This window comes from Xyrauchen texanus, chromosome 3 (genome assembly GCF_025860055.1).
Source record: "Xyrauchen texanus isolate HMW12.3.18 chromosome 3, RBS_HiC_50CHRs, whole genome shotgun sequence".
NCBI classification, from domain to species: Eukaryota; Metazoa; Chordata; class Actinopteri; order Cypriniformes; family Catostomidae; genus Xyrauchen; species Xyrauchen texanus.
Window position 1 is genome coordinate 53,604,429 of NC_068278.1, and position 25,191 is coordinate 53,629,619.

Consider the following 25,191-nt stretch of genomic DNA (forward strand, 5'->3'; position numbering starts at 1 on the left):
TGTTCTTCTCTAATCGCTGAAGACTTTGTAGGAGTTTCTATGGCGGATTCCCTTACGCTTGTCAGGTTCCAATCCTTGTAATAAACCGATTTAAACGTAACAAAACGTGCATATGTTTTAATGTATACATGTTTCCAATGACACAAAAAAGCTCCTTCAATTTTCATGCACCTCAATGGAGGATTGGCCTTTTGAGCAAACAAGCGCCCCCTGGAGGAATACAATGTACGTCTCATTATTAAATGGCAAATATTGCCCTCAATTAATTCTGTTAACAGATTACATCGAATTTGTCTCTCTCTCTCTCTCTCTCTCTCCAACCAGCAGCCAGTGTGCTCAATGCACGATGATCATACGCGAACGCAGGGGTATATAACGTAATGTAGGTGGATCTCGCGTGGCGGTATTTAGCGCGTTTACCTGCCTTGCAAAAAATAATTCAGAATATCGGCGTCTTCCGGGGTTACTCACAGAAGATGGATCTACACATATTGGACCATAGATTAAGGGTGACATGTATAAGCAAACTCGGACTGGAGCATTACACACACCCCTTGGTCAAACTGATATTTCTAAGAAACAGGACGAGGTAAGAGCATTATAATAAAGTATTTTATTTTTTTTTTTATGTTTGATGGTATCCCATTATTTTATTCAAGTGCAGTATAGAGATGCATGCCTGTTAACATTGCATCATTCACGAGCCTCACCCTGTTTTGGTAGTTAGAGATGATAAATAACTAAAGAATGTCATAACATGTACAGACCCACGGGCTCCTCCTTTACATATTTACTCATCTATGATATAATATCATGATGACATGTTGCTAATGGCCGTGAAAGGACGCGGTTGCACTAGGATGTCTCATAAACTGAGCAATTTCTTGAAAGTTTGGTGTTTGGTGCACACGTATAAACAACTTAAGACAATAGCTGTTCGTTTAAGAAATAGTTCTCCCAAAAATGAAAATTCTCTCATCATTTACTCACCCTCATGCCATCCCAGATGTGTATGACTTTCTTTTTTCTGCTGAACACGAACAAAGATTTTTAGAAGAATATCTCAGTTCTTTAGGTCCATACAATGCAAGTTAACGCTGACCAACATTTTGAAGCTCCAAAAAGGACAAAAGTTCTCCAGTGTTTTAATCCAAAATTTGGTCGCCATGAGCATGCATTATATGGATCTAGAGTTTAGATTTTCTTCTAAAAAGCTTTGTTTGTGTTCTGCAGAAGAAAGAAAGTCATACACATCTGGGATGGTATGAGGGTGAGTAAATGATGAGAGAATGTTTTTGAGTGAACTATTATTCCTTTTAAAGTCTAGTCGTGAATACCAAAAATGCAGTCTAGGTAGGCAGCTCACTAGGCTTTTAAACATAGCAAGTGATGAACTTTTCCTCAAATTCTTTGCATTGGACTGCACTATAACCCTTAGTTTATATTCAATCACAATAAACCAATATAAACACATAAATAACTAATTGGAACATTTATAAATGTCTTTTCTTATTTTAAATGTTATGATGGACCTTTTTTGATGCACATATGGTGTCCCCCAAAATAATAAATGTCATTGCATTAGATAAGAGAAAAATGATCAAACCAAAACATCAAAGACATTTATTTTAAAGGAAGATTACACAAGCATGCTTTTCAAGCAAAACATTATTCAAAGTTCAAAAATGTAAGTTAGTTCTGAGAAAAGGTCTAGCATTGTCTGTTTGTAGATGCCACATACTTTGACTTATCTAAATGTAATGACATTTATGCATAAAGTGTGTGGTTTAAGTGTCCAAATACTTTTAGGGCCAATGTACCTCAACAAATTTGTTGTTTAAATGGAGTACAAAAGGCTTGATGTAGAATCAAACACATCATTGTACTTATGTTATTTTATATGACATTTCCCAACAGCGCTCTCTGGAGTCACTGTGTTCTTCAACACCAGTTTTTAACCAGAAAGTTATACTTCAGTACAATTGAGGATCAGGGCTAGAATGTTCGTGAATTATTATTATTATTTTTTTTCTCCCAATTTGACATTCCCAATGTGCTTTTAAGTCCTTGTGGTCGCGTAGTGATTCGCTACAATCAGGGTGGCGGAGAACAAATCCCAGCTGCCTCAGCGTCTGAGACCGTCAACCCTCGCATCTTATCACGTGTCTTTTTGAGCGCGTTGCCACAGAGACAAAGCGCATGTGGAGGCATCATGCCATCCGCCGCATGCTCCACCAAGAACGAACCACATTATAGCAACCACAAGGAGGTTACCCCATGTGACTCTACCCTCCCTGGCAACCGGAACCACATTATAGCGACCATGAGGAGGTTACCTCATGTGACTCTACCCTCCCTATCAACCAGAACCACAATATAGTGACCACGAGTAGGTTACCCCATGTGAATCTAACCTCTCTAGCAACTGGGCCAATTTGGTTGCTTAGGAGACCTGGCTGGAGTCACTCAGCACACCTTGCGATTCTAACTAGCGAACTCCAGGTGTGGTGGCCAGCGTCTTTACCACTGAGCAACCCTGGCCCATCGTGAACAGTTTTTAAAGGAATGTTCCAGGTTTAAAACAAGTTGTGCTCAGTTGACCGCATTTGTAGCATAATGTTGATTTACCTTAAAAATAAAAAACAATCACTGTTCCAGTGTGGCACCTACATTGGAAGTGAATGGGTCATCCATAAACATTAAAATTCTCACTGTTTCAAAAGCATAGCCACAAGACTTCCAGGACACATTATACATGGTAACGTGATTTTTACTAAGTGTTGATAAAATTGCTTACTCCGTTCACTGGCATTTGTGTCATCATGACAATGAAGTTGTTACATTGGATATGACTTTAGATTAAGACTAGGATTAGTACACAATTTTAGAATAATTACACTACAGTAATGTTAACATGTGTGTTTACATCTTGGGGCTGTACTTTTGAAACAATGCATACTCTAAAGTTTATTCGATGGCCCCATACTTTGTAAGCACCTTCCTGTAATGAAAATTTTTATTTTTATTTTCATTTAAAAAATAAATTGGGGTAGAGTCATTTTTTTTTTTTTTTTTAATTGGTAATCAACATTATGCCACAAATGCTGTCGATTTATTGGTGTTTTCGTTTGTTTGTTTGAAAATTTGAAAGTCGTACAAAAAAGACAAAGGTACAAGACTGTGTACTTGCCGTCTTTCATGAGGGCAACATCTACAGTCCCATGAAGCATTGCGAATGATGTAATCAAATAAATTATGGAAATATAGAAAGCTATTGATTTTCGGTTGTTGATTATATGTATAAAAAGTATATTTAAATTTTAAAGTATTCCGATATATATGTAGTTTAAGTGTGACGGGAGTCCGAATCGATTGCTTCATTCCCAGTGCGTCATGGAAGTGGGTGGTTGCTGCTGGACTTGTTTGGTGGGCTTTGTCGGCTGCGTTGCTCTGATTGGTGGATCTATGACAGGCACAAACGCTGCTACAGCGTGGGCCGCCATCTTGATTGTTTTGAGTTGATCACATGACTGCATCAAAGGACAACCTTTCTATTCCAATTCTATTGGAATTTATCCACTTGAAAGATCGTTTTCGAAAATCTCAGTTTTCACTGGACAAAAACGCTGTCTCAGTGTGAACGGAAGGAACTTCTGGCTAAATTCGTTTTCAAACAAAAACTTATTGGTGTTGATGTAGCATCAGATAGGTTTTACTCCAGCTGTCAAATGTTTGGGGGGATTTTAACCAACTGATTACATTTGTTGTAGTATAAAGGCTGTAAACTCTTGAGGTCATTTTTTTGCTCTTGGATGAAGATGGATGTCTCACTCTTCATATCTTGTGTCTAATGGTAGTACATTGTACTATTATGTGCTGGGTTGTAAAATGTGGCTTGTTTGAGTAGCTTGTATGATTGAGTACATCAGTTTACGATTGTGTAATGCTATTGAAATTGCTGCTTTTTTGCCTGATGCACATTAGTCTGTCATAATATGCAGTGAAGGCATTGATGGTTGTTCGGTTAGTTGATGGCCTATGAAAATATACTACAGGCAGTGTGTGGTACGTGAGTTTGTGTGTTTGAGAGTACGAGGAGGTTCATGTGACATTGGGTGAAAAGTTCTCATTGTACGCAATTTGAAATGCTCTTTCATGCCTGCTCTTAGATCTCTGGTTAGTTCAGCCGTCTTCTTGAGTTCAGAATATGATGTTCCAGATTCTAGGATGAGCGTTTAATTTTCTTTCGCTCAAATTCTGAACTAAATCTTTTGTTGAATTCTATTAACATTTAGAAATTTTACGATCAGGAGTGCTCGCACAAGACACTACGATAGTAGTTACCCGAAAAACGACATGCACAAATACCCAATAATGCAAGTTCTGTCATAATTTATTCATGACTAGTCTTCTTCTAGCCACACAAACTCGATTTAAAAAAATAAATAAAATTTAGCATCCAAAATGTGTCCGACTGCAATTCCATAACTTAAAACAAGTACTCATTGCATTCTCAATTTTGCCACATGGGGTGCCATAGTAGACATTAATGTGAACTGTCTGCTTATACAGTGAGTTTTCTCTTGCTAGCAACTTGCCTGAATAGTAACGAATCCAGATTAATTGCAGACTTTCGAAGGAAACTCTATCATGTATACTTAGGTTTGTTGTTGACACAGTAACGCAAGAACACATTAGTATAGGCCAAAGTATACTTCGGGTGTTTATTTTGCACGGTATGTGTGACACAAATTGTGTCATCATCAATGCCGCAGGCCACCTAGATTTTCTTGACCAGCGCACGTGGTCCTCTGCTGTGCGTGTGGCAGATGCATGTGCCGGTTATTGACCGTACTAAAAGATTATCACAAAGAAGTTGTAGTGGGCATGAGTCAAACGTGTTCGTATTCAGTCAGAAGAGTATACTTTAAGGCAACACGGTTGACCAGTCACGAGCCGATCTGGAATGCGGCAAAATTAAGTATACCTGAGCCTTACAATGGAGGCCAAAGTTTTGAATAATGTACAGATTTTGGAAGGAAATTGGTACTTAAATTCACCAAAGTGGCATTCAACTGATCCCAAAGTATAGTCAGGATGTTACTGTCTAGGACAAATCTAGACAGGCCCCATTTCCAGCAGCTGTAACTCCAACACCTTATCCTCCAGTAATCATGCTAAATTGCTAATTTGTTACTAGAAAATAATTTACCATTATATCAAAGATGTATTTGGTTTGTTAAATAAAGCTTAACATTGCCTTTGTGTTAGTTTTTGAGTTGCCACAGTGTGCAATAGACTGGCATGTCTTAAGGTCAGTTATGTCTAAAATGGCAAAAAAAAAAACAGCTTTCTCTAGAAACTCATCAGTCAATCATTGTTTTTAGGAATGAAGGCTATACAATGCTTGAAATTGCCAGAAAACTGAAGATTTCATGCAAAGGTGTACACTACAGTCTTCAAAGACAAGGACAGAAAGAGATGTGGAAGGCAATATGTACAACTAAACAAGAGGATAAGTACTTCAGGGTCTGTAGTTTGAGAAATGGATGCTCACATGTCCTCCGCTGACAGCTTCATTGAATTCTACCTGATCAATATCAGATTAATTTACAACAGTAAAGAGAAGATGCAGGACTGCAGGCCTCATGGGAGGAATTGCAAAGAGAAGGCCACTTTTGACACAGAAAAACAAAAAGAGAAGGTTAAAGTGCGCAAAGAAATGCATACCTTGGACAACAGATATTTGGAAAAAGAGTGTTATGATCTTAACCCAATTGAGCTTTTGTGGGTTCAGCTAGACTGTAAGGTGCGTGAGAATTGCCCAACTGACAGGAAGCGTGGGGTGAAATGTCACCTGATTATCTGGACAAACTGAAAGCTAGAATGCCAAGGATCTTCAAAGCTGTTATTGCTGCACTTGGATAATTTTTTTATGAGAATTATTTAAAGTAGTTAAAGTAGTTTTTTCACATTATAAATGCCATGACTATACATTGTGATCAGTTGAATTGCACTTTGGTGAATAAAAGGAAAAATTTCTGTCCATAAGTGCACATTACTCCAAACTTTTGGCCACCAGTGTATGTTCAACCGGACCATTTGCAACATATTGATGAAGTTCCCCTCATCTGCTTGTGTGTTCTTGCATAAAGATTGTTTCTCTCCAAAGTCTCACATACAGGTTTAAAACTAAATGCGGACAAATAAATGATTTAAATAAACTTTTGGGTGAACTATAACAGTTGAAGTTTACATACACCTTAGCCAAATACATTTAAACTAGGGCTGCACGATTTGGGGAAAATGTCATATCTTTGCATTACTGCAAACTTATATAAATATACTTAACCTATATAAAATAGAACAATAAATAAGAATATACAAATTTTCATGAAAATAAGATTGTCCAAACAAAGGGGACATTTTAGCAGGATGTAACATGTACATTGTAAAGTAAGTGTGTGTGTGTGTGTGTGTGTGTGTGTGTGTGTGATATGTTTTTATAGAAGATTTAAAAATGGCTAATGATGAAGCTGACTTCACATGGAAAGTGAGTCTATTCCATAGATTAGGACCTATCACAGAAAAGTTTGATCTATTGCGGCAACGAAGAACCCTCAGTAGAAGTTGATCAAAAGACCTGAGCACTCTGGTTGGGGAAGTAAGGGTGTAGAAAGTCACTGATATATTGGGGTGTGACTGAGACCAGATAGTGCCTTGTAGATAAAAATCATCATTTTAAAATTGACCCTGAATTTCACTGGAAGGATGTAGAATTGTATGTTTTAATTACTTGGAACAACTCCACTTGCTAATGAGCTGTTTATTATAGCTGTCGCACTGGAAATGATAGTCATGAAAACTTCTTTAAGAAGGTGTGGTGAAAGAATATCCAGCTTGTAACTGGAACACTTCATCTTGGAGACTACATCTGCTAACTCTTCTGATGTAACTGGTTCAAAGTGAGTCGGGGAGCTGGACAGGGAAGGAATTAGTGGTTGATCAAATTGTGAAGGTAAAATCGCACCTTTAATCTGCTCAATTTTGTGAGTAAAGATGTTTAAAAATGTTTCCGTTCTCTTGGGTGACGTCCAGAAAAGCATCTTTAGTTGGGTTTAAAACAGAATCAATTGTTTTGAACAAAACGCTTGTTCAATTTGTGTTATCAGAGATGAATGTAGGGAAAAACTTGGCTTTAGCTTCCTTTACAGCTCTCTGATAGTTAGTTATACACTCTTTTAAAATCACAAGACATCTGAAGCTTGTCTCGTTTCCACTTGTGCTCATATTTTCTGCACTCTTGTCTGAGAGCGCAGGTGACGTAATTTAACTAAGGCTGTGAAACACGCTTATCTCTCCTTGGCTTGAGCAGAGCGACATTATCAAGTGTGAAAGTACAAGATGTATTTAAAACTTCAACCAATGATTCAGTGTCAAGTCCAGCTAAGACATCGTCTGTGAAATGCGTTTGATAAAATTCTGAAAAAAGATTGGCTGTAGACTAGTTAAGTGACTGTGACTGAAATAAGGGCTGAGAAAAAGTAGGGAGAGGACATGTAGACACAAACTCAAACATTATTGAATAATGGTCAGAAATGCCAATATCTAAGACCTCTAACTTGGATCCAGAAAGATCATAAGACAACATAAGATCTAATGTATGACCCATATTGTGAGTAGGACCAGTGACATGTCATACAAAATTAAAAGACTCAGTGAGGGAGATAAATTCGTTTACCAGAGGTTTTGATGGACCGCATACATGAATATTAAAACCCCCAAGAATCTGGAGTCTATCACCGCGTGAAACAAGTAAAGAGAGAAAGTCCGAAAATTGTTGGATTTATTATTTATTAAATCTGGGATGTCTGTATACAAGTGCACAGAAAGCAGGCCCCAAGATGTCAATCTTAAATAGATGGACCTCTACCTTTATACATGTCCATAGGCAGTGCTCTGCATTTAAGAGTTTTTAAAAACAGTGGCAAAGCCACCTCCTCAAGTCCATGGGGAATTAAAAAAGTCACAACCTGGTCGCGTTAGATCCCCCAGAGCCATTTGTTCGCCATGATTCAGCCAGGTCTAAGTGATGAATAAAAAAATCCAGTGCTCTTTTAAAAAACAAAAAGTTATTCAGAATAACAGACATGTTCGATATTGAACGTGCATTAATGAGGGCCATCTTAATAGTGGCGACATCCGTGTTTTGCGGTGAAATAAAAGATGTGTGTTTGAGATTCAGCAAGCTGAGTTTATCAAAATTGACACCCCGCTTCATATCACTTTCACCAGTCGGAGGGCGACGGCGTGAAGACCATATGGCCAGTATGTGGTGGTTGTTGGGAATCAGCTGGTAATCTGCAGGGATGTCCGTTTAACCCTCGGTGGACATACCGGGGGTGACATGCAATTCCATGTGCAGCACAGTAGTTGCATACTCCGTCTGACAGGCGGGCCGAGGAATTCAAATACTGTAAATCCAGAGGTGATTAGAATAAACCATATCGGAAGAAAGATGATTGCATGATCCTGCAAACAAGCAGGAGGTTCTCCACTGAAACTGGTGAGGGCAAACAGCAAAACTCAAGCAGGCCAAGATGGGCAACAGAAGGAAAATCCTCAATGCGTCCACCAACACAACTCGAGTCCACACGCTTCAGCCCCACTGGATTGTTGGATTTATTATTTATTAAATCTGGGATGTCTGTACACAAGTGCACAGAAAGCAGGACCCAAGATGTTAATCTTAAATAGATGGACCTCAAAACTTTTATACATGTCCATAGGCAGTGCTCTGCATTTAAGAGTTTTTAAAAACAGTGGCAAAGCCACCTCCTCAAGTCCATGGGGAATTAAAGTCACAACCTGGTCGCGTTAGATCCCCCAGAGCCATTTGTTCGCCATGATTCAGCCAGTTCTAAGTGATGAATATAAAATCCAGTGCTCTTTTTTTTTTTTTTTTTTTTAAACTGGTAAGGGCAAACAGCAAATCTCAAGCAGGCCAAGATGGGCAACAGAAGGAACATCCTCAATGCATCCACCAACACAACTCAAGTCCGCACGCTTCAGCCCCACTGGATGTAAAATGATGGATAAGGAATCAAGTAGCTTATTTAAGACTGCACGTAGCAGTCCCGGCGATGTTCATTTTCTTGACGTAATCCGGTCAGACGTGAGGTGTGGCGTAGATTTCAAACATACTAGTCACTAGTCCATAAGATTGTCCATTTAAAGAGAAGAATAAAACTCAATTTCCTGAGGTCGCTCATACAAAATGTCACTAAAACAAAAGCATCTAAAAACATTGAAAAGAACCCGGAGAGCAGCGGCAGACAAACATGCCAGCGTTCACTCTACCGGAAGTGAAGAGTGGAATATCCTGCTCACTCACGCATGTTAACATTTGTTGGAAAAATGACTTGTCTTGCAAAATGACTTGTCTTGAGTAGATGTCCTAAACAACTTGCCAAAACTATAGTTTGCTAATATAAAATCTGTGAAGTGGTTAAAAAATGTGTTTTAATGACTTCAACCTAAGTGTATGTAAACTTCTGACTTCAACTGTATCTTAATGTTCTCCACTTGCAGCTTTGAGCATAGAGAGAGGGGAATGTTTTTCCAAACAGCCCTTGTGTGAATGGTTCACGCACCATGTACGACCAATATTTTTCAAAAGCTATGTAAGGATACTTTGAGACCAATGGTCAAGTTACGTCTGTTCCTCATGAAAAAGTTTGTTTTTTACCACCTCACACATTTTGTTTTTCACTCTTGTGTATTTTCCCCTTACATTTCAAATTTTTTGTCTCATCCCCTCTATTCACTTTCTTCTCACCACACCTTGGAGCATTCACAGGAAGTTGAACCTTAGGACCTCTAGATGTTGTTCGGAAGTGTGAGACTAGCGAACACAATGTTGCTGTGCTGAGTTATTGTGGGGATTTATTATTTCCCCATGGTTTGGCCCTGCATGGATCGACCGATTCTTTGAAGTCTGGATTGTATTCCGCTGAGTTGATTCAGCTGCACTGGCCTGCTGTGTAACGGAAGGCATGTGGGTGACTGCCAGTTTAACAGCTCTTCCTAAAGATAAGAAACTGGCAGATGTTTAAATGCACATGGGTTCTTGTCTTTTAATAAAGTCATGATGCTATACTCCGTGCTTTTGTCATATTCGGTTTTGCCGAATGCAATTTACTCATTGAAAATCAGCGCAGAGAGATGAAAAACTTGTTTGGTGTGAACGGCCCCTTAACATTAAGGTGCCTAATTTTGTGGGGGAAAGCGCCACTCAAATTGTCTGCTGTAAAAATCTAGTTTAAGGTTAAAGTCTTCATTTTGGTTATTGAGTAATGTGTTAAATTTGTATTGTACCTTTAACTTGTTTGATAATGGAGAACGTGATCCAATGCATATGATTTAGTTTGTAATTAGACCACATGACCGCCATAACTAATAAGTATTGTTTCATCTACAGTTTGTAAAATTGTTGTGGGTATATTCCAGTAAACAAGCAAGTTCTTTTGTGCAGCTGAAGACATTAAGGCACTGTCCCTTTCCCATAATTCCCTGTTGCTGCTGCCGCCCCCACTACCCCTCGGTTCTGTTGTCCATACACAATAGATCGGACTGAGTGAAGTGGAGCATGTTGTTCTTGGTTGTTGGACCAGCACTTAAAGAATTTGGGTCAAAGCCCATCATGAAGAAACACATTCACAAAAACACATACTCTCTTGCATTCTTTCTTTTACTTGTACATTATGTCTGTCTGTCTGAAACACTCTCTCTTTACAACAACCTGGCATTGTTTTTGTTCGTTATACAATGTCTGATTTGTATAATCTCTCTCTCTCTCTCTCTCTCTCTGACAGATGCAAATTTTTCAGTCTGACCGAAACTCCGGAACATTACACAGTTGTCCTTGATGAAGAGGGATTTAAAGGTATCGCACACACTCTACTCTCCAAAGGCTCGTGTGTTCAAAGTCCATTGACATTCTGTGTTGCCATGAAATAAACTGAATTATGTAATCAGTTTAAGCTTTTTCTTTTTTTTTTTTTTTAGTATTAACTGCTCATCTGTCATCGTTTGCAAAGTTGTAGGTCTAGGAGTCATATTTAACTCTTTAACCCTTAAGTCCACTTACAATATCAGTCAAGGTTTCTTCTCTTTAAGCATATCTCTGCTCTCTGATGACTTCCCAAAAGAAAGATGAGGGATATATGGCTAATTGAGGCGGAGGAGGAACGTGATGCGTTTAGCTTTGATTCGTTTCAATGCATGAATTGTCCAAATAGATTGAATTCAGATGTCAGATGTGATTGCATCCGTTTAGTTGAATTCTGATTTTGAAAAACGTTTTACAGCACTGTTATGTTCCAATTTTAATCAAAGAGAGTCAAAGGTTTAAAAATGGGCCTCAAAGCAGAAATATTTGTTTTTGGGTTTTTTTGTAAATAATTTGTAAAACCATTCTTCCATATGAACAAAGATAATGGAATGTTTTTAACATTGTCAATTTTTATGTTTTACACATTGGTGGTTACAGTAAATGTAAAAGCAGCAAGAAAGTTTCATTTCATTACCAAGCCTGAAACCTCAGAGTGCTGTTTAACTACATCTTTGCAGTGAACTACATCTTTGTTTACATTTATCAAGTACAGAATGTTTACAGCAATGTAAATGCACATGAAATTGAATGTGTGGAATATTTAACTGCATAAATGGATATGTAAAATGCATGGCTAAGCGGTTAGCAATTTATTTTTTTCCAATTCTTTTTTTGACGTCTTGGTCTTAACACCGACACCAAGAGGCATGGATTTAGCTTTATTCAAACACACTAGATTTCAACAACAAATTTGTAGGAATTCACTAATCTCAATCGGTCATGATTAATTTAATTAGTGGATGGAAGTGTCCAACAACAGGGTGATATATTGAGGTTAAGCGAGTAGTATTTGTCTGGTCATGTGATCATAACATGGGAGCCCCCATGAGGGGACCTTCTCATGTAGATTTTAAACCACTTTTATAAGGTTACTGAGATGACTGGAGTCTTCATCTCATGTGAGTGGTCATGATTTTATACAAATGTTTCAAAATGACAAAACATTTCTTTAGGAGTAAATGGGAAAAAAATACTGAGTGCACCTTTTAATTAGGCCATGTCCACACTAAAAGGTTTTCGGTTAAAAAGTGTAAAACTTTTTTTCCATTTCCAAATGTAATTTAGTTTTCAAGATTTAGCAAATTATGCAGTATTAAAAGTTTTTGAAAGTCTCCATTTTCAGTAGAGGAAAATGCCTATCCAGGATGGTGAGCGGTGGAAGCGTAGCAAATTCAATGCGATTGCAACCAAAAACTTATTGGTGTGGATGTGACCTCAGTCAGCAGCTCAGCACAGCAATGGTTTTTCTCAATTCAGCTTCTTTATCTCCTTATTCAAAATCTACTAATATTCAATTAAGATACAAGAAATAACAACTGTCATTTAATAATAATAAAAAAATTATGTTGTCGAACTTTATAGTAGCAAAGACTATTCATACTATCTCACTTTTGAGTTAAATGTCAAAGTTAATTGATTTTAAGAAGACTGATTTGTGGGCAGGTGAGACCGTAAATGGACACAAGAGTTCATGTCTGTTATTGTTGAACTCTTCTCTATGGCTGTCCTCGGCCTTTGACCCACACAGCTGTTTCCTTTATGCTGAGAAAATCCTGCACCTCAACAGCAAAGGTTCTTTCCCCTTCTCATCAACCTCAGGAAGGCAAAAAATCACAAAGAGAAAGGACAATTTTTTTGGATGCACTTTTGAGTTTGCAGGTGTTCTGAAATGAGAAGTTGTTTTCTCTATGTTAGAAAGGGATATACAATAGGGTTCAAAAATCTAATTTAAGCCTGGAAATTTTTAAATATTTAAAACAAAGAAATGTTATGACAAAATTAATAAGAAATATTTTGCACTGTGTTTGGGCCTCTAATCAAAACCTTTGTGACATTTGAGCATGTTAACGCCATTTGTAAAAAAAAAAAAAAAAAAAGGAAAGATTTTCATTCCTCAGTTGTAGCACACAAGAAGCTCTTTTGAAGCAGTTTCAGATCATGCTGGAAAACATGGATCATCAGGTTGTGTTCATACCATCTTAAATGTATGCTGTCATTAAAGAAAATAAATTCTGAAATTCATTTTATTTTTAAATGTAACTTTACACTCTGATGGTGTAAAGTTAAATACTTTTATGCTGATGGTATAGTTTGTAATGGGGGGGTTCTGTATGTCAGAAACTGATCAGATCCTTTTTTATGGGCTTGTTTAATTTGGATCTTTCAGTATGATAGTAATTTACAGAATTACCCTGTAACTTCTGAACATTTATACTGTCATGTTGATAAAACAAAAGGCCCATCCTTTTAAGACACAGATGGCACTGATGTGTGACTTCCGACATCAACTCTGTAAATAATTATAAGGATTAAGCATATTAACAGAACCAGTTTGAGAAACACTGTTCTCGTGTGCTCTTTGGGTTAGATTATAATAATAATAAAAAAAGCATTTCATTGAATGCCACAATGCATTTTTACAAAGGAGCTTTTTACATGCTCAATGTCACAGTTTTTGATTAGAGGCCTAGACGCAGTGCAAAATATTTTTAATTCATTTTATGTCATAATATTTCTTTGTTTTAAATATTTCTAAGCAACAAGAGCACACCCCCTATGATGTTCTAGTCGCTAGATATGGCTTAAGTCCCACTTTCATTGTAATTCTCAGTTTTTTGCCCTCCAGAAGAAATATACAAGTCAAATTGCTTCGAAAATTAATAGTACACCTCTCCTAAATAATCTGCGCAGTTTGATTTATTCATATCCATAGTACAAACCGTGTTGAATGAGTTGCGCACTCAATCCTTACTGTAGTGTTGAGGTTTTGATCAAACCCCATATGCCAGCGTTTCTTGAAATATGTTGTAAAATGTGTTTGGGTTTTAAAGGAAATAAACAAACCTGTTGTTTAAATTAGATTTGTATGTTTGACATATGCCAGGTCTATATGTGGTGCCCATCTTTTTCTGTCTTCAGAACTACAGCCATCAGATCACTTAAAGGTGGAGGGCTCCACTTGGCTCCCGCTCAACGTCGTCTCCAATGGCAACGCCTCCAGTAGCTCGCAAGCTGTGGGTGTCACCAAGATCGCGAAGTCCGTTATCGCTCCATTGGCCGAGCAGCATGTATCTGTCTTCATGCTTTCCACATACCAGACAGACTTTATTCTGGTAAGCTTGTGTATCTGTGTGGTCTTTGACACCCTCGTCTTAAGTGGATCGTTTTGAACACAGCTTAGGCACATAATGTAGTCTAGAAACGACTGCTTGAATAATAATGTGTATTTTGTCGTAGTTTATTTTCATAAAAAATTACAAATACGCCGATATATTTGTGAAAGGCCAACCGATAAATCAGTTCTTGGTAAGCAGCGGCTTCATTCGTGGTGTCCTGCCATGGACACCATGCCTGTTTAAAGTGTTCTGTATAGTTGACTCATGAGCGGAGATGTTAAACAGTTCCAATGATTACTTCCATGCTTTAGCTGTCACTCTAGGGTTCTTTTTATACTTCACTGAGCATTCTGCAGTGTGACCTTTGAGTCATTTTTGCTGGACAGCCACTTATAGAGAGAGTAGCCACATGACTAAATGGTCTCTACTTATAGATTGTTTGTCTAACTGTGGACCGATGAATATTTAATCTCAGAACTTTATTAACCATTTCCAGCTTTATGCAAAGCAACAATTATTGATGGTAGTCAATTACTCAGTTACTGAGATTTAAAAAAATATATATATATTTTTGCGAGGAATGGACCACATCAGCTGATAATAGCAAACTTAAAATGTTTGAGTGCTTTTTATAAGTCAAAGTAGCTCTAACCCACACCTCCAATCTCGTTTCATTAATTTAATGTCAGGTTTGCCAACTCTTGTCTCTCATTAGCTTGTATTGACATTATTAGCCTTGGGGTTCACATACATTTTACAACCTACACTGTGAATGTTTGAGTGATGTACTCAATATGTAAAAGAACAATACAGTAATGAATGTGTTATTAGTTTAAAACCACTTATGCATGTTCATTATTGTAACCAGATTTTAAGAAATTTATACATAAATGCAGGTAATTACAGAGGGTTCACATACGTTTTCTTGCCGCTGTGTATATACAGTTGAAGTCAGAAGTTTACAAACACCTTAGCCAGATACATTTAAACTCAGTTTTTCCACAATTCCTGACATTTCATTGTAGAAAACATTCCCTGTCTTAGGTCAGTTAGGATCACTACTTTATTTGAAGAATGTGAAATAACAGAATAATAGTAGAGAATTATTTATTTCAGTTTTTATTTCTTTCATCACATTCCCAGTGGGTCAGAAGTTTACATCCACTTTGTTTAGTATTTGGTATCATTGCCTTAAAGTTGTTGGAACTTTTTGGGTAGCCTTCCACAAGCTTCTCACATTAAGTTGCTGGAAATTTGACTCATTCCTCCAAACAGAACTGGTGTAACTGAGTCAGGTTTTTTGGTCTCCTTGCTTGCACACACTTTTTCAGTTCTGCCCGATTTAGGTCAGGGCATTGTGATGGCCACCCCAAAACCTTGACTTTGTTGTCCTTAAGCCATTTTGCCACTTTGGAGGTATGCTTGGGGTCATTGTCCATTTGGAAGATGCATTTGCAACCGAGCTTTAAATTCCTGGCTGAAGTCTTGATATGTTGCTTCAATATATCTTCCGAATTATCTATTTTGTGAAGTGAACCAGTCCCTACTGCAGCAAAGCACCCCCACAACATGATGCTGCCACCCTCATGCTTCACCTTTGGGGTGGTGTTCTTCGGCTTGCCCCTCTGTACAATTGTAATGATCAGAAAAGCATCTTAGAATGCACAGCATGTCAAACCTTGAGGCGGATGGGCTACAACAGCAGAAGACCATGATGGGTACCACTTCTGTCAGCCAAGAACAGAAAACTGAGGCTGCAGTGCAGGCTACCTTTTATGTACCTCAGCAGAAATCCAGATTTGTCAGACCAGGTGATTGTTTTTCTAATTGTCTACTGTCCAGTTTTGATGTGCTTGTGCCCACTGCAGCTTCAGTTTCCTGTTCTATGCTGACAGTAATGGGAGTACCCGGAGGGGTCTTCTGCTGCTGTAGCCCATCCGCCTTAATGTTTGACGTGTTATACATTTCAGAAAATGCTTTTTTGCATCGCCCTGTTGTAATGCGTGTTTATTTATGTTACTGTCACCTTCCTGTCAGCTTAGACCAGTCTGGCCATTCTACTCTGACCTCTGTCATTAAAAAGCTGTTCGCCCACAGAACTGCCTCTCGTTGGATGCTTTTTATTTTTCGCACCATTCTCTGTACACTCTTGAGACTGTTGTGTGTGAAAATACCAGGAGATTAGCAGTTACAGAAATACTCAAACCAGCACGTCTGGCACCAACAATCATGCCACGGTCTAAATCACTGAGATAAATTTCCCCATTCTGATGGTTGATGTGAACATTAACTGAAGCTCCTGACACATATCTGCATGCTTTTATACATTACATTGCTGCCACATGATTGGCTGATTAGATAATTGCATGAATAACTAGGTGTACAGGTGTACCTAATAAAGTGGTGTGCGTGCGTGCGTGCCTGGCCCAAAAAAAAAGTCTTCTCCAGCAAATCCCAAATACTTTCAATGGGATTAAGGTCAGGACTCTGTGGTGGCCAATTCATGTGTGAAAATGATTCCTCATGCTCCCTGAACCACTCTTTCACATTCCATTGATGGGATAACCTGGTCATTCAGGTAGTCAGCTGACTACATTTTATTGTGGCACAATGTTGCTGTGCATAGACCTGACCACTTGAAGCAACCCCAGATCACAACACTGCCTCCAGAGGCTTATACAGTGGGCAATATGCATGACTGGTTCATCACTTCATGCGCTTCCCTTCTTATCATCGCTTTGGGATAAATTGGGACTCATCAGACCACAAGACCTTTTTCCATTGCTCCACAGTCCAATCTTTTTGCTCCTTACCAAATTGAAGTCGTTTTTTCCGATTAGTCTCAATTACAAATGGATTTCTTGTGGCCACACATCTGTTTAGTCCCAATCCTGTAAGCTCTTGTCACTTTGTGCATGTGGAAATGCTCTTAATTTCACTATTAAACATAGCCGTGAGTTCTACTGGCAATTTACATTTTAATTTTTTTTAAACAGTGTGACGTCAAGCGTTTTAGTGATCTCCGATCAGGATCATTCAAGATTTTTTTTTCTGACCATTTCTTTCGTGAAGCTGACGGTTCACCACTATCCTTCCAGGTTTTAATAATGCATTGGACAGTTCTTAACCCAATTCCAATTATTTCAGAAATCTCCTTAGTTGTTTTCTTTGCTTTGATTGATTTGCCCCCTTCTGATACAGTTACATCTTTTCCATGACCACGGGATACATCTTCCGACTTGGTTGTTTAAGAAATGAAATGCTACACACTTCACCTGTTAGGGTTAAAAGAATTGTTGCCAGCTGAAACATATTAATCACTGCAATAATAATCTAATCATTGGCTTCTAATTATCTGTTTATTTAAATCTAAACTTTTTTTTTGGGCCAGGTTGTGTGTGTAATATATTAGTATATATCAAATTTCAGCATGTGGCTAATTGTGTTTGTGTGTATCTTATTAAAAAAAAAATTGTACTTCAGAAAGTGCTTGCTGGGGTTTTGGGTACCAAAATAATACCATACTGTATATCCTAAAAGTGTTGATTTTTTTTTTTTTTTGTAGGTACGGGAGAAAGATTTGTCAGTGGTGGTGGAGACTCTAGAGGCGGAGTTTAATATTTTCAGAGAGGAGGAGGGTGAGCCTGTGCCCGTCCACAGTCAGGACGCCTGGAACGGCATCCATCGGAACGGCAGGGAGGGTGAGACTGAAGTTAAAGAGGGACACATTCTGACATTCACAAAGAAATAAACTGCAAGAAGTCTGGATCTTATCCAGTTTTATTTTTGTTGTGTCTTTTAAAATTCTGAAACTGTGTCTTTGTTATTATGGAACTTTCTTTTTTTAACAATCCTTTTTTTAATTACCATAGTTTCAGAATTCTTTGCTAAAATCAGTGGTGTGTTTTCTGAGACAAGCTTATTCTTTTTGTAGTTGTTTTCATCACCAGACACATTAACAGTGTGTACAATAAACAAGTGTTTGTGTCCTACTGTGCTTGTTTCTGTATTTATTTTGTGACATTTAAAGAGTCGTGTCTGTCTGTCTGTCTAGTTCCACATGCAATGGTTCATCCCGTCTTGATTCCGGAAAATCAGTTCTGTGTAATGAGTCTAGATCCGGACACTCTGCCAGCGATTGCCACCACCCTTATAGACGTTCTGTTCTACTCTAACAGGTATGAATCATTCTGCCACAACTCATGCATTAATCTTTTCCGCATGTTAAAATATAAGGTGTTAACACCACACCCTTAGCAGACCAATTTCTCTGCCACAAAGGATTCTTGAATCCGATCAGTTTAATACATTTTTGACTCTGTGCTCACACTTCAAAAGCATGGCTGCATCCCTAAAAAAACTAAATACAAAACTTGAATATAGGCTAGTCCTTCTTTGCCTTTCATTTTAAAAGAACAAAGTATGCCCACATATTTGAAGATTACAAGTCCTAATTAAAGTATTGTAATGTTTAAAAAAAAAATGCCTATAGCATCCTGTGGAAAGGCGGCCGGTGACGATGGTTCGAGAGAGAGAGAATTACGGGCATGTCCGTCATGTGTGTTTGTTTGTGTGCTTTTGGTTTAAGTTTTCATTAAATATTATTTATGTTGACAAGCCAGTTCTCGCCGCCTCCTTGCCCATCTTTTAACTGTGTTACACATCCTTATAAGCTACTGAGTGCCAGTTCTGACATTATTTTTCTTGCAATATCTCTTACAGTCCAAAAGAGGGCGCCAGTGTCGATCAGAACATGGAAGGCATCAAGTTCTTCTCCTTCTCTCTGATTGATGGATACATCTCCTTGGTGATGGACACAGAAGCACAGAGACAGTAAGTACCTCATATAGTGGCATTGCAGGTGTTAATATCAAGGTTTTGTCATTGCCGCATTTGAGAAAATGTGTCTCTCTTTTCAGATTTCCTGCAGATCTTCTCTTCACCAGCAGTTCTGGTGAGCTCTGGAGGATGGTGAGGATAGGAGGACAGCCTCTTGGATTCGGTGAGCTGCTACACTTACTGTTTTATTACAAATTAGATTTTTCTTGGTCTTTTAAAATAAAAGTTTTATCTATTATGTTGACAAACTCTATAGTTCACAACCAATTATAACCGATGTAATTTACATATGTCAGGTTCCAATTACCTGCTTGGTAACCGTATGTAGGTAGTAGACAGCAGGGCAGCTCACTAGGTTGAGCATGTCATGGATTTGGTGCCAGCGTGATCAATCATTAGTCCTGGCAATAGCAGAAGCTCTTTTTATAAGTGATGAATAAATAGACACAATAGATTAAATCTGAAAACTGCATGAATCCCAATTACTGACGTTTCTCTGTTCTTTTCAGATGAGTGTGGGATAGTTGCTCAGATCTCTCAACCCCTTGCAGACAGTGATATATCGGCTTATTACATCAGTACCTTTAGTTTTGATCATGCTCTGGTAAGAATTGTTTCCCCCTCTATTCACACACTAATTTTTAAGCTTGTTTTAAAGGCCAGTGCTGAGATCTAGAGATCAAGACCTTTATTGATGGATGTTTATCTTACCACTAAGAGTTTTCTGAAGAGTTCCTATCTAGGAGTTAAGCTTAAAACCCGTTTAAGGTTGTACCTGCATGTTTTGATTATTGGGGGGGTTACCCAACAGCTTCAGTTTTATTTAGATGTGGCCAGGGAACTTTTATCTATTACACTTTTAATTGTGTTTACAGTATTTAATACTGTATTGTGTTGATTTGGATGTGTCTGACTGCTTTTACACAGCATCCATCCATCCATCCATATGCATTCATATGGTGTGTTGAAATCCCATTCATTTCTATGGGTGAGAACTACCGGTAGTCATTTAGGAGACGATATGAATCATCTCGTCTGTTTACACCCTACCTGCGAAAGGCTGCGTACCATTAGCATGTGTTGATCTGCTGATGGCATGTGACATTCTATGTTTGACTCTGTGAATATTGGATATTTGGATGTGACTTAATCATCCTTGTGTTTGTGTACTCAAAACTATTCTTCTAACGCTTGCCCAAAATCTTTGTATCTCTCACTGTTTTTTGGATTTTTTTTCTTCCTCAGGTGCCAGAAGAAGACATTGTAAGTGTGACTGAGATGCTTCAAGCTCAGATGAAGGATGTGTCCCACTGAAGCCCTTGTTAAATGCATCTTTAGGTTGAGGAGTGTTGAAAAATTCCCATACTGTGGATGGTAGATCTTTACTGAGCCACTAACACAGTATTACACCCCCAATTAGCTAGCCATAACCACAGGGGTGCTACAATTACCGAATTTGTGAGCTTGGGGTGGTTTTTATACAAATGCCTACACTCAAACTGCGCTTTAGAAGAAACATTGGTGATCATATCCCATTAGACAGAATCCAAGTATTGGATGGTATATTATAGGCTGATTTGAAGGACAGTGACATTGCATATATCTTTGCAGAAGCCAGACTGTTTGCAGCACTTTTGTGAGTGAGTGAATTAGAAGTTATGATGTGTGCCATTTCATTTGCTGCCTTTTATTACTTTAATGCATTGGGATAATAAGCAAATATTGTTGAGACGTTTCGTCCTGAAATATGAAACTGGAAAATCCCAATTGGGGTTTAAAGGCTGCCATTATTTTATAACTGTTGCAGTGCAAGAACTCATACTATTGTGAGTACTCTGCTCAGGCAAGTCTTCCAGTATTGTCAGGTGTTTTTTGTTGTTGTTTTTTTTTTTTTTTACACTTAACCTTGTTTAAAGGGATAGTTCTCCCCAAAATGAAAATTCTGTCACCTTCTACTCCCCTTTTTTCTTTAGTTCATAGTATGCAAAAGAAGATGTTAGATGTCCACTTAAGTTATTCATTTTCATTGCATTTTGTTCCAAACAATAAAAGAAAGAAAGACCTATTGGTTTTGGAACAACATGAGGGTGAGTAAATGATGACTGAATTTTCATTTTTGGGCTCACTATCCCTTTAAGAGCAAGGAACATGTTGTGTCATTTGAATATTGCACATAAATAAATAGTTACTGATGGTGACCTGAATATCTAAATTGCACTGTTATGAGTGATTAGCCACAAGTGTTTACAACCAAGTTTTTCAAATGAAATTTTCCATAAAGAAAATGAATCCTGGTTCCGTATTGGTCAGGACCATTAAGTGTTTTTACACTGGCATTGTTTTCATGACTGTTAAGTCATTCTCATTACCATAATTCTTGTAATGCAGTAAAATGTTTTATTGCTGTAGTGAGAATTAAATTTGACAATAATTCTCACCATTTTGTTAAATGTTAATTACAATAATGTGAACTGGGGAAAAAAATCAAAAGTAAAATGTTTGGAAGCCTTTCAATTTGACAGCAAATTTGGGGGGAATATGCTTAATTGTTATGATGAAAAAATGTCACTATGCAAAAAAAATAAATAAATAAAAAATCTTTATAAACTGATCTCATCTTCAAAAAATGGATACCATAATGTAAGTGAAATCAGCATTGATTTGTCTTTCATTTGGCCCACAAATCAATTCAAAAACGTTCATCTCTTTGAAATCACTTTGTAGCTGAAATTTTTTGGAAATAAAGAAAATCCTCTTGCACAGCTGTCTGTTTTAATGACAGCACATTTGACTATGCTCGTTACATTTCTGCCTTCACTGCCTCTAAAAGAGGCTCGGCATCAGTGTGGCCTTATCTCCTAATATTGGTTTTATCCCAGAGCAGGCTGTTATTTTGGAACTAATTTTGTTCACTACAAAAGAACCATGCTCAAAGGAGTGCGATATGACCATATGTATATGCAAATATGGAAATATTTGTATTGAAGCAATTGTTTAGGACATTTATCCTCATTATGTGACTTTGATTATTACAGGAGCCCCAAAAATGGGTTTTAAAATGACCTATGGAGAACTTTCTCATTTTAGCCCATTCCACCCCATAAAGTTCTATCATTTACATTTAATATTAGCAAATGCATTGGGTATAATGAACTAACAATGAAGAATATTTTTAGCAGCATTTATTAATCTTGGTTAATGTTAATTGATAAAACACATTTGTTCATCGATAGCTCGTGTGTGTGTGTGTGTGTGTGTGTGTGTGTGTGTGTGTGTGTGTGTGTGTGTGTGTGTGTGTGTGTGTGTGTGTGTGTGTGTGTGTGTGTGTGTGTGTGTGTGTGTGTGTGTGTGTGTGTGTGTGTGTGTGTGTGTGTGTGTGTGTGTGTGTGTGTGTGTGTGTGTGTGTGTATCACTTTGTGGGGACCAAATGTCCCCATAAGGATAGTAACACCTGAAATTTTTGACCTTGTGGGGACATTTTGTCGGTCCCCATGAGGAAAACAGCTTATAAATCATACTAAATTATGTTTTTTGAAAATGTAAAAATGCAGAATGTTTTCTGTGAGGGTTAGGTTTAGGGGTAGGGTTAGGTTTAGGGGATAGAATATAAAGTTTGTACAGTATAAAAACCATTATGTCTATGGAAAGTCTGCATAAAACATGGAAACACTACTGTGTGTGTGTGTGTGTGTGTGTGTGTGTGTGTGTGTGTGTGTGTGAATTCCAGTGCCATCAAGGAAAGATTTTTGTCAATGACCAAGGCTACTGACAAAATTCTGTTTGTAAAGATCAATCCTTGTAAGAATTTGTTATTCTTTCTTGCTTTTTATAGCCTATGCTTTGGCCATTTATCTAAAGTAATTTTTGGTAAATTTTATACAGTGTCAAAATAATTGCATAATGGAGTTTGTAACTGTGCTGCTTATTCAATAAACAACATTATAATACTCTGTGTTTTTCCTTAGACTAACCGAGTTGATCCATGAGAAACTACACCATGTCTTAGTTTACTTTAGTAGGAATCTTTAACATGCCATTAATATATGGTGTTCTGCAACACATAATTATAATGCATTTGAAGGACTTTATTAATGTCATATGAGAAAGTACCAATAATTAAGAAGCATATTTGGACATCCCTGCTTTATCTCCTCTTTTGTAACACAAAGCATGTTTTGCTGTATAACAGTTGTTTCACCAAGGGAGAAAAAGTCTCGGAATTTAAAGAACTTAATGGTCTCTAAAGAGGGAGGACACAGGGAAGTGAAAATTCAAGACACAAAACAATCACCATTGACAAGTTTACACCCAGATAAAGGCTAAAGATTACATATTCAAATCATTCTTTTCCAACTCCATCATTTAAAATTCCTTTGAATAACGTCAATTATACACCCTCAATCAAAACCAGGCTTGGCTTGATTTCATTGTTTGACATTACAAGATTAAGTAGTACATTTAAAAAAATTTCAGACAGCATCCCTAAAATTATTTGTGTTTATGATCAGGAAGGATCCTTTGGCATTCATCAAACAATGGTAATTTTACCAAAAAAATTGTTTTGTTAATTGCTCATGCATTTAAAACTCATTTTATTTGCAAAACATCTGTAATATCAAATGCTGTTTTCTACAGGAAAGATTAATTTGCCCAAACACGGTTTTCTTTGTAAAGTAAATGCTTTTGAACGTAATGAATATATTTTTATGCTGCATTTCTTAGCTGTCAGGAATAATATGCACTGTTAAAAAAATATATATTCAAGTTTTATTCATTTAAAAAAAAATTAAAAAAAATTATATATTAATTAATTCAGTTGGATGGAAATTTGTAATACAATTGAAATGTGTAAATCTTAAAAATAGAGAAATATTTTTAACGGGTGTGTGTAATGGATGTTACTATTTTTAAGATTTCTGCATTTCAGTTCTATGACAAATTTCCAACAGAATTGAGAAATCTTAAATAAAAAATTATGAAGAATAAAATTGTGAATTTTTTTAAGTTTAACAGGATAATGAACGCTAAAACTTAAAGTAAAAAAAATCCATTAGTTTTAAACAATATACTGTAGTTTGGTAAAAGCAACTACTCAAATAAATTATCGAAGAGTATATATAAGTATATGAGCAGACATGTAAAAAGTGAATTGAAATATGTTAATTTAAAGTGGAAATAATATGCATCAGATTGTCAACAAACGACAACAATAATAATATTGATAATAAAATACAAATTAAACAAAATTACCATAATATTGTTAAAGCTACAGGCCCATTAAAAACAACTTGAGAAGTACATTTTACCTGTCTCCACAGCTTATGATGTGGCAAAGAAAATTAATTAATTAAATAATGATCAGTGAAATAACCAATCTCTTACCAACAACTTTATCTGTGAAATGTTTTACCACCTTATAAGTAATACAAAGCATTGCATCTTCATCTGAGAGGATTCATTTAAAAGCAGTTTAACAGGGAGTGAGCATGATGTGATTGTGGGCAGGAAGTGACAACAGTCTCAGTCAACATGAGAAAATCAATCACTAAAAAAAGCTCACAAACACAGTGGTTAGTCTGGCACTTTTGCCATGACAGTACGGTTTCATTTTTATCAAAGTGAAAAACAATCACACTTCTGTTTAATTCTGTCATTTGATGTCATTTGATTTGATATTATCATCAATAAATCCACAGATTCAGATTATATACTTGTGAATTACCTTACTCAGAACTCTTCTTGCCACTGTCTATTGCAAATATACAGACACACAGGTTTGCCAGAGTCAAAATACAAGAAAAATCCTGTGAAGCAAGAAGCAACCTTTTAAACTGTTCTGTGGAAATGTGGCACTTTCAGTTCTATGATGGAGATGCAAATTAGCTTTCAACAGTAATCAGAAGATAAACTCTAATCAGACTGTGTATAATGTTACCTCAATCACAGGGAAGTGGTAACATTTGTCGAACATGCATTTAAATTCCTCTGCAACCTGGAGTTAAGTGCCTTGCCCAAGGGCCCAACAGTGGCATCTTGGTAGTGCTGGGGCTTGAACCCTTGACC

At 37.2% G+C, this 25,191-nt stretch overlaps 1 protein-coding gene across 1 annotated transcript; it reads left to right on the forward strand.

Annotated features, from left to right (window-relative positions):
- Positions 1 to 325: 325 nt before the first annotated feature.
- LOC127628240 (cytosolic arginine sensor for mTORC1 subunit 1-like) lies at positions 326 to 22,844 on the forward strand. The gene is made up of 9 exons (XM_052105018.1): positions 326 to 589; positions 10,875 to 10,945; positions 14,093 to 14,286; positions 17,855 to 17,990; positions 18,344 to 18,467; positions 19,012 to 19,122; positions 19,209 to 19,291; positions 19,638 to 19,732; positions 20,374 to 22,844. The coding sequence occupies exons 1-9, from the start codon at positions 477 to 479 to the stop codon at positions 20,440 to 20,442; spliced, it is 996 nt and encodes a 331-aa protein (XP_051960978.1). The 5' UTR covers positions 326 to 476; the 3' UTR covers positions 20,443 to 22,844.
- The last annotated feature ends 2,347 nt before the right edge of the window (positions 22,845 to 25,191 follow it).

Excerpts from the sequence above, each read along its gene's own strand:
- LOC127628240 (XM_052105018.1), top strand. The coding sequence starts at position 477 with ATGGATCTACACATATTGGACCATAGATTAAGGGTGACATGTATAAGC. Across the intron at positions 10,946-14,092 it reads TGATGAAGAGGGATTTAAAG|AACTACAGCCATCAGATCAC; the intron begins GTATCGCACACA and ends TTCTGTCTTCAG. Across the intron at positions 17,991-18,343 it reads CCATCGGAACGGCAGGGAGG|TTCCACATGCAATGGTTCAT; the intron begins GTGAGACTGAAG and ends CTGTCTGTCTAG.